Source organism: Phyllobates terribilis, unplaced genomic scaffold (genome assembly GCF_046119375.1).
Source record: "Phyllobates terribilis strain yellow unplaced genomic scaffold, ASM4611937v1 Scaffold_1__5_contigs__length_1240528914, whole genome shotgun sequence".
Classification (NCBI taxonomy): Eukaryota; Metazoa; Chordata; class Amphibia; order Anura; family Dendrobatidae; genus Phyllobates; species Phyllobates terribilis.
Window position 1 is genome coordinate 569,216,324 of NW_027362761.1, and position 12,955 is coordinate 569,229,278.

Sequence of the window (12,955 nt, forward strand, 5' to 3'; positions counted from 1 at the left end):
GCCATTTTTGAGACCCCTAACTTTTCTGCTTTTGTGTCGAATGAACTGTGAGAGGCTGTGTTTTTTGCTGAGCTGATGTTTTTATTGATACCATTTTGGGTTACATATGGCATATTGATCACTTTTTATTGCATTTTTTGGATAAACTGTGGCGACTAAAAAGTGCAAATCTGGCATTTTGATGTTTTTTCGGCATTCAATGTATGTTTTAAATAATTGTACCAATTTTACCATTTTATTGACTGGAAGTTTATAGATTTGCTGATGCCAAATATGTTTACTATTATTGTTTTTATAATTATTATTATTATTATTATTTTGTATTTCTTTATTTTAAAACTTGTAAAAGAGGGGTGATTTAAACTTTTATATTTTTTAATATTCTTGAAAGCTTTTTCTTCATTTTTCTACTTGATTTGTTAGTCCCCATTGGGGACTTAAATCCTACGATCATTTGATCGCTTATACTATGTACTGCAATATCGCAGTATTGCAGGTTATAGCATAACTTGCAGTTTCCTATGAAGCTCAGACTTTCCTGAACTTCAGAAAGGTACCAAGATGGCAGCAAAGGTGGCATTGAGCAAGTAATTGGATGCCATTGTAAACCATTGGCCCCTCAAAATCATGTCGTTGGGTGTGCGGTGGGCACCGATGAGCAAGCAAGAATCCGGCCATTTTCCCCCATTCCTGACTGGGCACATTTTGGAGTTTTATCGTACAATAACAGTTCTAGAAATAATTTTTGTTCGGATGTTCAAATAATATTAACTTTTTTTTTAACCTCAATACATGTGGCTTAATTGCTTTGTCATTTTTATATTGTTTTTTTTTTATAATGGGTGAAAATGTAAAGAAAAGTAGGAAATATGTGTAATATTTTTGTTTTTTTGTTACAACCACAAGTGACCACTAAAAGCATTTCAAATTGCGTTCAGTTTCACGGAGTTAGGGTTAGAAATAGTGATTCAGATTGGCAGTGTTTCTTTTTTTTTTTTTAGTTCTTTTTTAGTTTGTTTTTATATTTTATTTTGCTTTTTTATTTATTTATTTATTTTATTTATTTCACACACAATCCCCCCCACTATGAAGTCTTAAAACACCTTTGGGGTGTGGGGTTGGAAGGGGAGATTTTAACATATTAATAGATACTTTTTATTACTGATTTCCTATGTAACTGGGGCTGTTGTAATAGCCCCAGTTACAGGGGAAATTTTGCCTCCTGGCTGTATAGCAGTGCTGACTTTGGCTCCTAGGACCCAGCAGCTCCTGTTTCCTTTCAGTGTTTACTATTCTGTATACAGGCCGTTCCCAGACTATACACTAGATAGGGACTGTATGTTTGTTCATAACCCGAATAACTGTGTAGCTTGAAACAAAGCCAGGAAAAACAAACAAACCTAATAACTCTCTGCTTACAGCCTGTCTTCAGGTCCTCTTCTTTTATTCGTTGCATGCCGCATCTGTGACGCCTCAAAGTCTCCTGTAAGCCCTTACCCTGGGAGATGGGGGACTCGGAGTCGGGTCCTGTGATGGAGAGATGGGGTGCAGCCGTGGCCCGGACCCGACCCGTGCCCAGGGTCGTCACATTAATACAAAAAGAGGATGGTATGGGCTTATCTGGGTTGAGTGGCTGATCTTTACTACGCCACCTGTGGCACCTGGTGAAGGCCACCAGCGCCGCTGCAGTCCGCTGAGGCATGGTGTTATGGCAGCCGTCGTTGTTACTACTCCCCACAGGCGGAGCAGGGCCTCAGGGCAGAGGGACAGGATGACGGGGGTAGTAGTCTAGGAGGTCTGGTGCTGCGTAGCGCGGTGTAATGCAGAATAAAGAGTCCGGAGGCCATAGGGGTTAACTTCCAGGGTTTTTACTCACGTTGAAGAGTACAGCTGCAAGGCTTCTCCCTGCTTCTCGCGGAGTTCTGCGGTCACCATAGACGAGGGGGGTCCGACAACCTCCGAGTAAGTCCAGTGTTCAATCAGGACCCCGCACCAGAGTGTTCCTAGACTTCAGACCGGGTCCCTTTCCTGTCTGTGTGTGTGTAGATAGGCCGGGTCTCCCTCTGAACTCCTCTCAGAAAAAGGGTACGGGTGGCAGCTCCGTTCCCTCCATTACCCGGTGGGATCCTCAGGGCCTACCGGGCTTTCCCGACCAGGACGTGGAGTAGCAAGGTCGGGTGTCGGTACCCCTCTTGCAGCCGGAATCCCTCTGAATATATCAGGTTGGCGAGGACAGGTGGCGTATACCGCTCCGTCTGCATCCTCCCTGGGATCCATTTGCTGTGGAGCTACACTCCTGAGCTCCGGGCCTTCTTGGTCATGGTCCTTGACCGGGTTGAGACATCCATTATCTGCAACCTGCCCCTCGACCCAAGGCCAAGGTACGAGGGCTGTGTCTCCATCCGATGCAGGCCCACACAGGATCCGCTTACAGGGTAGGAGGTCACAGTAGAACAGTCAAAGAACCATCATGGAGCAGACTGAAGGACAACCTGACAGACAGAAAAGGACCAAGAACCAAGATGGCTGTGTATTAAATATTAAATTTTAAGTGTCACTAAAATGTGAGTCCTCCACCCTCACCCACTACATGGTTCCCCTAGTTCTTGGTTCCCCAGTCTCCCGGTAACCAGGAGGGCAGCACCTAGTGCATTCTAGCCCCCTCTGATGGGAAAAGTGTAGTGTTGGATGTGGAGGTGGGGTCCTGACCATCACACTGTTCTTACCTCAGAGGAACAACACTACACTCCATTAGAGAAGTGCAGCATCCCTGTGGCGGTCGAACCCTCAGGCTGTGTCCATGTGCCGGAAGCCACTGTGCATCATAAGGTCACGATGTTGGCATTTACATTGCAATCGTATGATGTGCAGTGATTTCCGGGGCATGGACACAGCCAGAAGTCCTGGTCTGTTAGTGAAGAGATGCAGCTTGCAATGGGTGAAAGAAGAGCACTGAAAAGTGGGTGGCGAGAAGTGAGGTGAGTATTAGGCTATGTTCACACTTTGCTTTTTTGCTGCATTTTATTCTGCAGGCAAAACTTGCTCTCTTGGCAGTAATGAAGCTACTTAAAAAAAAATAGGTTTACTGTGTTTTTTGCTGCTTTTTTGCCTCGGTTTTTGCTGCATTTTTCATTCTGATACAGTTTAGTGCCTGTTGTTCCTGAATTTTCTGCACCAAAAATGCAGCAAAACCCGATATCTGCATTTTTGATGCTTTTTTTTTGCACTTACCCTTTGTTTTCTATGGGTGGAAAAACTCTTCAAAAACACTGAAAGACGTGACATGCTGCAGTTTTCAAAAACGTAACAGTTTTCCAATTCAGTCTTATTTTTTGTTTTTTTTCTGGCCCTGTTTCCACCTACATAGAAATTCGGTTAGAGAGGCGAGGGCTGAGGTACAGTGGGGCAAATAAGTATTTAATACATTGCCGGTTTTGCAAGTTTTCCTACCTACAAAGAATGGAGAGGTCTGTAATTTTTATCGTAGGTACACTTCACCTGTGAAAGACAGAATCTAAAAATAAAAAAAACAGAAAATCACATTGCATGAATTTTACATAATTAAATTGCATTTATTGCATGAAACAAGTATTTGATCACCTACCAACCAGCAAGAATTCTGGCTCTCACAGACCTGTTAGTTTTTCTTTAAAAAGCCCCCCTACTCTGCACTCATTACCTGCATTAATTGCACCTGTTTGAACTCCTTACCTGTATAAAAGACACCTGTCCACACACTTAATCACACTCCAACCTCTCCACCATGGCCAAGACCAAAGAGCTATCTAAGAACACCAGGGACAAAATTGTAGACCTGCACAAGGCTGGGATGGGCTACAGGACAATAGGCAAGCAGCTTGGTGAGAAGGCAACAACTGTTGGCACAATTATCAGAGAATGGAAAAAACACAATCTTCCTCGGTCTGTGGCTTCATGCAGGATCTCGCTTCGTGGGGTAAGGATGATTATGACAAAGGTCAGGAATCAGCTCAGAACTACATGGGAGGACCTGGTCAATGACCTGAAGAGAGCTGGGACCACAGTCTCAAACAGTATCGTTAGTATCACCAGGGCTCTGGAGTCGGAGTCAGAGCCCATTTTGGTGGAGTCGGAGTCGGTATAAAATGGATCAACTCTGACTCCTAAAATATATAATAAATTGGGTACAGTAGTACAATGCAGTTTGTGGGGAATATTTTTTCATAAGAATTTGGGAAAGTTCTGAAATGTCCTATAAATGTCTGTCCTATTCCTGATCTAAGGATCTAGACTTTTAGCTGAGATGAATCTGTGCTACAGTAAATTTATCACTTAAACATGAGCCATGTATGAGGGAGTCGTATAGTCGGAGTTGGAGTCGGTGTCATGGAAAGTGAGGAGTTGGTGTCGGAGTCGGAGGTTTGGCTTACCGACTCCACAGCCCTGAGTATCACACTATGCTGTCATGGATTAAAATCCTGCAGGGCACACAAGGTTCCCTGCTCACGCCAGCACATGTCCAGGCCCTTTTGAAGTTCGCCAATGACCATCTGGATGATCCAGAGGAGGCATGAGAGAAAATCATGTGGTCAGAACTTTTTTGTATCAACTCCATTCGCCATGCTTGGAAGAAGAAGGATGAGTACACCCCAAGAACACCGTCCCCACCGTGAAGCATGGTGGTGGAAACATTATACTTTGGTAGTGCTTTTCTTCAAAGGCGACAGGACAACTGCAACATATTGAAGGGAGGATGGATGGGGACTTGTATCACCAGATTTGGCCAACAATCTCCTTCCCTAAATAAGAGCATTGAAGATGGGTCATGGCTGAGTCTTCCAGCATGACAATGACCCAAAACACACAGTCAGGGCAACTAAGGAGTGGCTCTGTAAGAAGCATTTCAAGGTCCTGGAGTGGCCAGTCTCCAGACCTGAACCCAATAGAAAATCTTTGGAGGGAGCTGAAACTCAATATTGCCTAGCAACAGCCCCGAAACCCGGAAGATCTGGAGATCTGTATGGAGGAGTGGGCCAAAATCCCTGCTGCAGTGTGTGCAAACTTGGTCAAGAACTACAGGAAACGTCTGACCTGTGTAAGTGCAAATGACGCGCCCCCTGAGCCATGTTGTTAGGGATACCCGGAGCCGGATCAGATGGGGGTTGTAGTCTCCGAGTGGCTGTGACCCGGTCCGTGCCCAGGGTGTCAAACTCAGTGTGCGGCAGTCCTTGCAGATGTTCTTAGTGTCGACTACGCCACCCGTTGATTTGCGGTCAAAAGGCCGCCGCTGCAGGATGGTCCGCTGAGGCTGGTGGTGTGTGTGCAGCTGTGGTAGTATAACCCCCAACGGGAGGGGTATAGCCTCAGGGGGTCAGACGTGGAGGATGGTGGTTGTTGTGGTGTAGAAAGGAGACTCTGAGACGGGAGGTGCTGTTCAGGGTTTTTACTTACTGATGTTCTTTTGGTCACTCTGGCCTTGAGTGACCACCCGAGCCGTGCTGCGTCCACCAGGTCCTGGACTCGGCCAACCCCCAGGCAATTCTGGAGCGTGGTCCTGAGCTCCTTTCTGACTTTCCCTTTCTACTGGCCGTTCCCACCAGGGATCCACTTATGTCCGGCTCCCTTGGGTCTCTTGTTGGTCAAGCCTCCTCTGGGCTCCCTGACCCTATGCTCGGTGTGCCTTTCTAGTGGATTTGGTGAGGGTCGTGGCAGATCCTGCCCACGACCTCCGGTTCCTGGCTAAGGTTTGCTTTGGCCTCCGCCAGCTTGGGTTCCGGTACCCTTGTTCGCCAACCCCTCACCTTTCTGTCCTTATTCTGGGATCTTGGGGTTCCTTCTTGTTTCCTCTCTGGGTCCTTCTTACTCCTCTCTCTCTCTCTCTCAGCAGGCTCTGTTCTGGAGCTGGGCCCAGCCGGATCCACAGCTCCCTGTCAGCCCTCCTGGCTGAACTCCTCTGCTCTGCTCCTCAGGTTAAACTCTCACTGACTGACCCTGTTCTAAGATGGTGCCCACCTTATATACTCCCTCTATGTGTGAGCTCAGGTGACCAGCACCCAATGAGCTCCTATCTTTACCCAGACTACTCCCCCTATCTGCCCCTACACTACTGGGATGTTCCACCCCCCTCCCACTCCAGCCAGGGACAGACGCTGTCGTACCTGCACATATACTGGTGGGAGTACCGTCGTTCTGTCCCCCGGAAATGGGATGTATGTAGTGCATGCAGCCTACTAGCTCAGTTCCACACTCCATCCTTACCCGGGAGTGGAATACCACACCTCTGGAGTGAGGTGCAATACCCCTGTAGCAGCCGAATCCTCAGGGTGCTACATTCTCCCCTGGTAAATCACAGCACGTCCTCGGGCTGTAAAAGAATAAAATATCCAAAAACATACAATTTTTTTCAAAACATCATAAACATATAAAACATTATAAACATTATCCTTCAATCATCCCTTTATGGGAGGTACTTCTTACTTATAATGTTACCAGCATCAAATGTTACGGACACATCATATAATAATATTAACTCTTTCAGCATAATAAAACTTTTCCTATAAAACATTTTGACCTCTGGCCACTTGTGCAAATTGTGACCAGGGAAGTGCCACAGTCTCTTCAAGAAAAAACAGTTTCCTATAAAACCGGTAGGGGGCACTTTAGGAAGCGCAACTATTTACAAGGGATATGGCCGCTCTCAGTCCTCGGCCAGTGGGGAAAAGGGGATGGCTGCTCACAGTCCTCAGCCTGTGGGGAGATGGGACACACTGGAACAGTTCACTGGTCCCAACGGGGACTATATTTTAACTAGCAGCAGTACTTATAACAGTTCTCATACCCCGACGGGTAACTATATACAGTGCTCCTACTGTACATCAGTGGCGACGTCCTCCTGCGGGGTCCCACTCAAACTGCGCCTCCGCCAACGAGAGCGGGGTCCTCTTGACGGGCTTCGGAGCCGGAATCAGGGGCTCGCACAGGGGCCTTTCCTTTTGGAGCTCAAGTTGGTAATACTCCGGTGGCCATATAAAGGGCTGCCCATCCGGGCATGTGTGCTGGGCAAATAGATCTTCACCCAGGTGTGGCGCTGTGGACGTTGAGGGCGCTGGTTTGGTGGCGGCGCCCGGGTTCACCAGGCCTTGCGACCAGGCCTGGGGCACCCTGAATGTAAAGGGCACCGTGAAGACGGCGGCGCCCGGGGTTACTTGGCCCAGTGACCAGGCCGGTGGCTCAGTGGAGGTAGAGGGCGCTGTTGGTACTGCGACGCCCGGGGGCACTCGGCCTTGCGACCAGGCCGGTGGCGTCTCCTGCTTGGCCGTGCTCTGGATCGAGGCGCGTGACGTCACAGGGGGCGTGGCCGCGGCTCCGGCCGCTTGAGGCCTAGCTTGGAGCGATGACGCAGCGGCTACGGGAACGGTGAGTGGGGCTTCGGGCTCTGCGACGGGGAGCTGGGGCAGGTTTACGGCTTCTGGGCACGGGATATTGTCGTCCCCATTACCTGCCTTCATCTCTTCGGCTCCCTCCGCGGCGTCGTCTCCGGCCGTCGTCCCTCCTTCGCCGTCCTCAGAGGTGGACTTGCTCCTCGCTGCGGGTGGCATGCTTCGCTGGCAGGCTCCAGCCTGCAGGGCCATCTCTCGGGTCCACTCCGCCAGCGTTTCCTGCTGTACCCGGGCCATCCTTCGTGCGAGGCCCTCCAGCGCGGTCTGTGCACGCTCCCGGTCTCGGGGGAGCTGTGCCAGGATCTCCAGCAGGCCCTCCGGAGTGGCGGCTTGCAACAGGCTCCTGACCACAGGGTCGGTGCTGCCTGACTCTCCCTCCATCTCCGGGTGCGTTCTCTCTGGACTCCTCTCCAGACTCCTCATCTCCGGGTGCGCTCTCTCCAGACTCCTCCAGGCTGCTCCCATCTTCGCTCTTTTGTTCCGTCTCCGCCCACATTGGGGGTGGTCCTGGGGCAACTTTGTGATTGCCAGTTCCAGGGGCAGTTCCTTCACGCTGATGGACATATCAATCATCACAGTCTCTGCTGGTGGGGGCGGTTTCCACTTTTGGCGCCATTTCCGATCCTGGCCCATGATGGGAGGTGGCCTCTTGCCATCCTCTGGCACGCCCATAATGGCGTCCGCTCTGCCAAGGCGGGAAATCTTCTGAAATGGCGGGAATCTTCTCCCAGTGGCGGGAAACTCTGTGGATGGCGGGAAAAGACTGCAGATGACGGGCAAATGGCGGGAACTGATCCGAGATGGCGTCCGATGGCAGGGACCCTCTGGAATTGGCGGGAGACTTCTTTTTGAGGTAAATGTGAACTTTTCTTCAGGCACGCAGTACCCGGTTGTTGCGGGCACGTGATCCTGCCGACTACGCCAAAGTTGACGCGCCCCCTGGGCCATGTTGTTAGGGATACCCGGAGCCGGATCAGATGGGGGTTGTAGTCTCCGAGTGGCTGTGACCCGGTCCGTGCCCAGGGTGTCAAACTCAGTGTGCGGCAGTCCTTGCAGATGTTCTTAGTGTCGACTACGCCACCCGTTGATTTGCGGTCAAAAGGCCGCCGCTGCAGGATGGTCCGCTGAGGCTGGTGGTGTGTGTGCAGCTGTGGTAGTATAACCCCCAACGGGAGGGGTATAGCCTCAGGGGGTCAGACGTGGAGGATGGTGGTTGTTGTGGTGTAGAAAGGAGACTCTGAGACGGGAGGTGCAGTTCAGGGTTTTTACTTACTGATGTTCTTTTGGTCACTCTGGCCTTGAGTGACCACCCGAGCCGTGCTGCGTCCACCAGGTCCTGGACTCGGCCAACCCCCAGGCAATTCTGGAGCGTGGTCCTGAGCTCCTTTCTGACTTTCCCTTTCTACTGGCCGTTCCCACCAGGGATCCACTTATGTCCGGCTCCCTTGGGTCTCTTGTTGGTCAAGCCTCCTCTGGGCTCCCTGACCCTATGCTCGGTGTGCCTTTCTAGTGGATTTGGTGAGGGTCGTGGCAGATCCTGCCCACGACCTCCGGTTCCTGGCTAAGGTTTGCTTTGGCCTCCGCCAGCTTGGGTTCCGGTACCCTTGTTCGCCAACCCCTCACCCTTCTGTCCTTATTCTGGGATCTTGGGGTTCCTTCTTGTTTCCTCTCTGGGTCCTTCTTACTCCTCTCTCTCTCTCTCTCAGCAGGCTCTGTTCTGGAGCTGGGCCCAGCCGGAGCCACAGCTCCCTGTCAGCCCTCCTGGCTGAACTCCTCTGCTCTGCTCCTCAGGTTAAACTCTCACTGACTGACCCTGTTCTAAGATGGTGCCCACCTTATATACTCCCTCTATGTGTGAGCTCAGGTGACCAGCACCCAATGAGCTCCTATCTTTACCCAGACTACTCCCCCTATCTGCCCCTACACTACTGGGATGTTCCACCCCCCTCCCACTCCAGCCAGGGACAGACGCTGTCGTACCTGCACATATACTGGTGGGAGTACCGTCGTTCTGTCCCCCGGAAATGGGATGTATGTAGTGCATGCAGCCTACTAGCTCAGTTCCACACTCCATCCTTACCCGGGAGTGGAATACCACACCTCTGGAGTGAGGTGCAATACCCCTGTAGCAGCCGAATCCTCAGGGTGCTACACAAACAAAGGTTTCTGTACCAAATATTAATTATGTAAAAATCATACAATGGGATTTTCTGGATTTTTTTTAAGATTCTGTCTCTCACAGGTGAAGTATAGCTATGATAAAAATTACAGATCTCTCCATTCTTTGTAGGTGGGAAACTTGCAAAATTGTCAGTGTATCAAATACTTATTTTCCCTACTGTATTAGTTTTTTTGTACATTCAAAGTTCATAGCTGCAAGTTATATGCTAGTTGGATGTTAGTAAGTTGGGGACTGTTTGTGAACAGCTGGTTCAGTGTCTGTATACACAGCTTTCTGATAATATATCATGCTTACCTTTTCTGTGTGGAGTCTGGCTGTGTCCTGACAGCCGACTCCCGAACCCCCATAGCTGCACAATCCTGTCCAACCTGCTTACAATACATTGATATTTTAGAACGTCAGTGTCAAGTGTGGACTGCCTGTACGTTCATGGTCTATGGGTTTTCTAGAAGTAGTTAAACAGAACTTAGCAGTTATGAGAAAAACATAAAAAGTGGTAGTAGATAAAATTATGAGACCTTTCTCAAATATATGCTATTACTAAATCTGATGGGTTTCCTCAGTACTACAGAGATGAAAGTTTTGTTTTCACTTTAAGGAATGACCAAGATTCTTTCTCTTCTCTGGGACATACCAACTGTGAGTGTATGGGAAGGGGGGGGAGCTGAATCTAGAAAGCAGAGATCTCAGGAATTGGCCAGTTTCATCAACTTGACCACTGGCTTAATTTACCTATTTTTCTCATAAATTCTCCCAAACAAAAAAAACAAACCTGGTGAATTAATTTATTACTGCATCCCAATGTTTTGTGAATCAGCAGAATGCAAATCAGGCAAAAATGTACCCCAATTAACAACAGGAGCTCGAACTTTACTTCATACCTTACTACACATATTGCATCAGTCACATAATAAAATGTCCCTGTGTATTATGCATCCCCGATAAACGAGGACAGAGCTGCTTCTAAGAGAACATACAGTAGCTGCTTGTAAAGGGTTAACATTCTACAGGAGGCCATAGCGGCTTGTAAAATGTGATTCTGAACTCAGTATGCACTGTATGCAGATAGACAATACACTGAGGAGAAGCCATGTCAGGGTTTACCTCTGTTTCTTCTAGCCACATCCTTCTACTTAACCCCTTCTTGACAGGGTGTTTTTCATTTTTTTTCATTTTTATTTTTTCATACCCTTCTTCCAAAAGCCAAAAAAAAACAGAATTTTTTTTTCTTTTAATTTTGCTCTGAGATCGTGACATTTCCATTTTTGGGCCATGGGGCCATGTGAGGGCTTATTTTTTGCTCCCTGAGCTGACCTTTTTAATTCATGAATATTTTAAGTTGATAATAGATGCTTCCTAAAGTAATTATTACTTTGATCCATTGCTGGTATAAAACTTTACAAGCAACAATTGAGTATATAAACCAGTATTCCAATGTTGATGAAGACTGTAGCAGGCATATTCAGCAATCTGCTAGTTCATTCGTATGTGCTGCTGTTCTTACAGACTCCAGAGATCTATATTTGCCTTTGGGCACTATTTTCTTATGTCTATGGAGAAGGGGTTCTGGCACTTTGGGCCTCATAGCAGTTACAGTTGTACATAAGGGGGTGATATAATGCTATATAATAAAATCTGCATAGATTATTGATTCCAGTATCACATCCAAGAGTTAAACAACAAAGGGTGCAGAGGTAGAAGTTGCACCTAGGCCCAGGACATGACCCTGCAACATATAAAGACACCGGTAACTAAAATGGCACAGAATAGTTTGGGGAACTGTTAAACATTCCACTTGGGGACCCAAGAGCGTCAAGTTGAGCCTTTCATCACTTTGTTACTCTCCTCCATGTGATAAGAGTTGGAGTGGTGGCCATGTTTTCTGGAAACCAACAAGAATGAATGACTAGGACGACCCAGGAACATTTCATTTAAAGGGATTAATACTCTTTATGTTTTACATCAAATAATGATAATTTTGTTTTGTTCTGCCAGGTCCCAGTTTGCGATGAAGTTTTTGGACCCTTCATTTGTTCCAATAACAAATTCTTTGACGCAAGAACTACAAGAAAAACCGGCCAAGTGGGTGTTCAACCGGACGGCATTCGCTCGCCAGAGGTAAGTGGAGGAATTGACTTAAGGTTGCAACCAATCAAGACCACTGTTCCTAATTACATAATACTACCCTATTAGTGGTCAACATATGTAACTTGAAAGTATGGTAACACAGCCTGGGGTCCAAATAATGGTGTCTGTTCTGGAGTCTGAATTATAAGTTTTGGTCCTGTGTCTGAATTGTGGGGTCTGACCTTGGGTCTAAATTATTCAATCTGGACTTGGGCTTGTGATCTGAATGTTGAAGTCTGAATTTGAAGTGTGATTTGGGGTCTAATATTTGAAGCCTAGAACAGTTTGGGGGCCTGATCTTGATTATCCAGGCTCAATATACGATCTTCACCATAATGGCCTTCTAGTAAGGGCAGTTTACTAGGTATATTCGTAATAAAAATGCTAAATGTCAAACCATCTGACAATCCACGCCGTATTATACTGTAGAAGCAGTGAGAACAAAGTCTCAAAAATTGACAGCTGCAATTGATCATTGGTGGTTTGTGAGACCAAACAAGACCAGTTGATCAACAATCCAGCTTTGATCCAAGGGTTATGTTGAGACACCTCTTTAAGTCCTGATATTTGGTGAAATTCTTGAGAAAATCGTGTTTAGTTTTCTTAATTATGCTTTTTTCTTTTTGGTATATAAGGAGAGAAATTTTGCAGAACGTGGACGTCATCAGAAATTTTTCTCTGACCAAGAACAGTGTACGAACTGGTCAGTTGATGCATTACGACTACTCCAGTCATAAATACGTATTTTCTATCAGCAATAACTTCCGATCGCTTCTTCCAGACGTGTCGCCCATTCTCAACAAACATTATAACATTTGTGCCGTGATAGGAAACAGCGGTATCCTCACGGAAAGTCAGTGCGGGGCGGAAATAGACAGCGCCGATTTTGTCTTTCGTTGCAACTTTGCTCCGACGGAGGCTTTTCAGAAAGACGTGGGGAGGAAAACTAACCTGACTACATTCAACCCCAGCATCCTGGAAAAATATTACAATAACCTCTTGACCATTCAAGATCGGAACAATTTTTTCTTACATTTGAAAAAGCTGGATGGCGCCATATTGTGGATCCCGGCATTTTTCTTTCATACTTCGGCAACAGTCACCAGAACACTGGTCGACTTTTTCGTTGAACATCGGGAACAGCTTAAAGTCCAGTTGGCTTGGCCTGGAAATATCATGCAGCATGTCAACAGGTAAGAGACTGTCTAAATTCCAGCCCTTTATTATA

General features: G+C 47.4%; 1 protein-coding gene across 1 annotated transcript in view; it reads left to right on the forward strand.

The window, feature by feature from the left end:
- Positions 1 to 12,955, forward strand: part of ST8SIA3 (ST8 alpha-N-acetyl-neuraminide alpha-2,8-sialyltransferase 3) — a 47,244-nt gene that overhangs the window by 10,577 nt on the left and 23,712 nt on the right. Inside the window, exons 2-3 of the mRNA XM_073681017.1 lie at positions 11,596 to 11,718; positions 12,363 to 12,920. Coding sequence (XP_073537118.1) covers positions 11,596 to 11,718; positions 12,363 to 12,920 — 681 coding nt within the window. The remainder of the gene's footprint in view (positions 1 to 11,595; positions 11,719 to 12,362; positions 12,921 to 12,955) is intronic.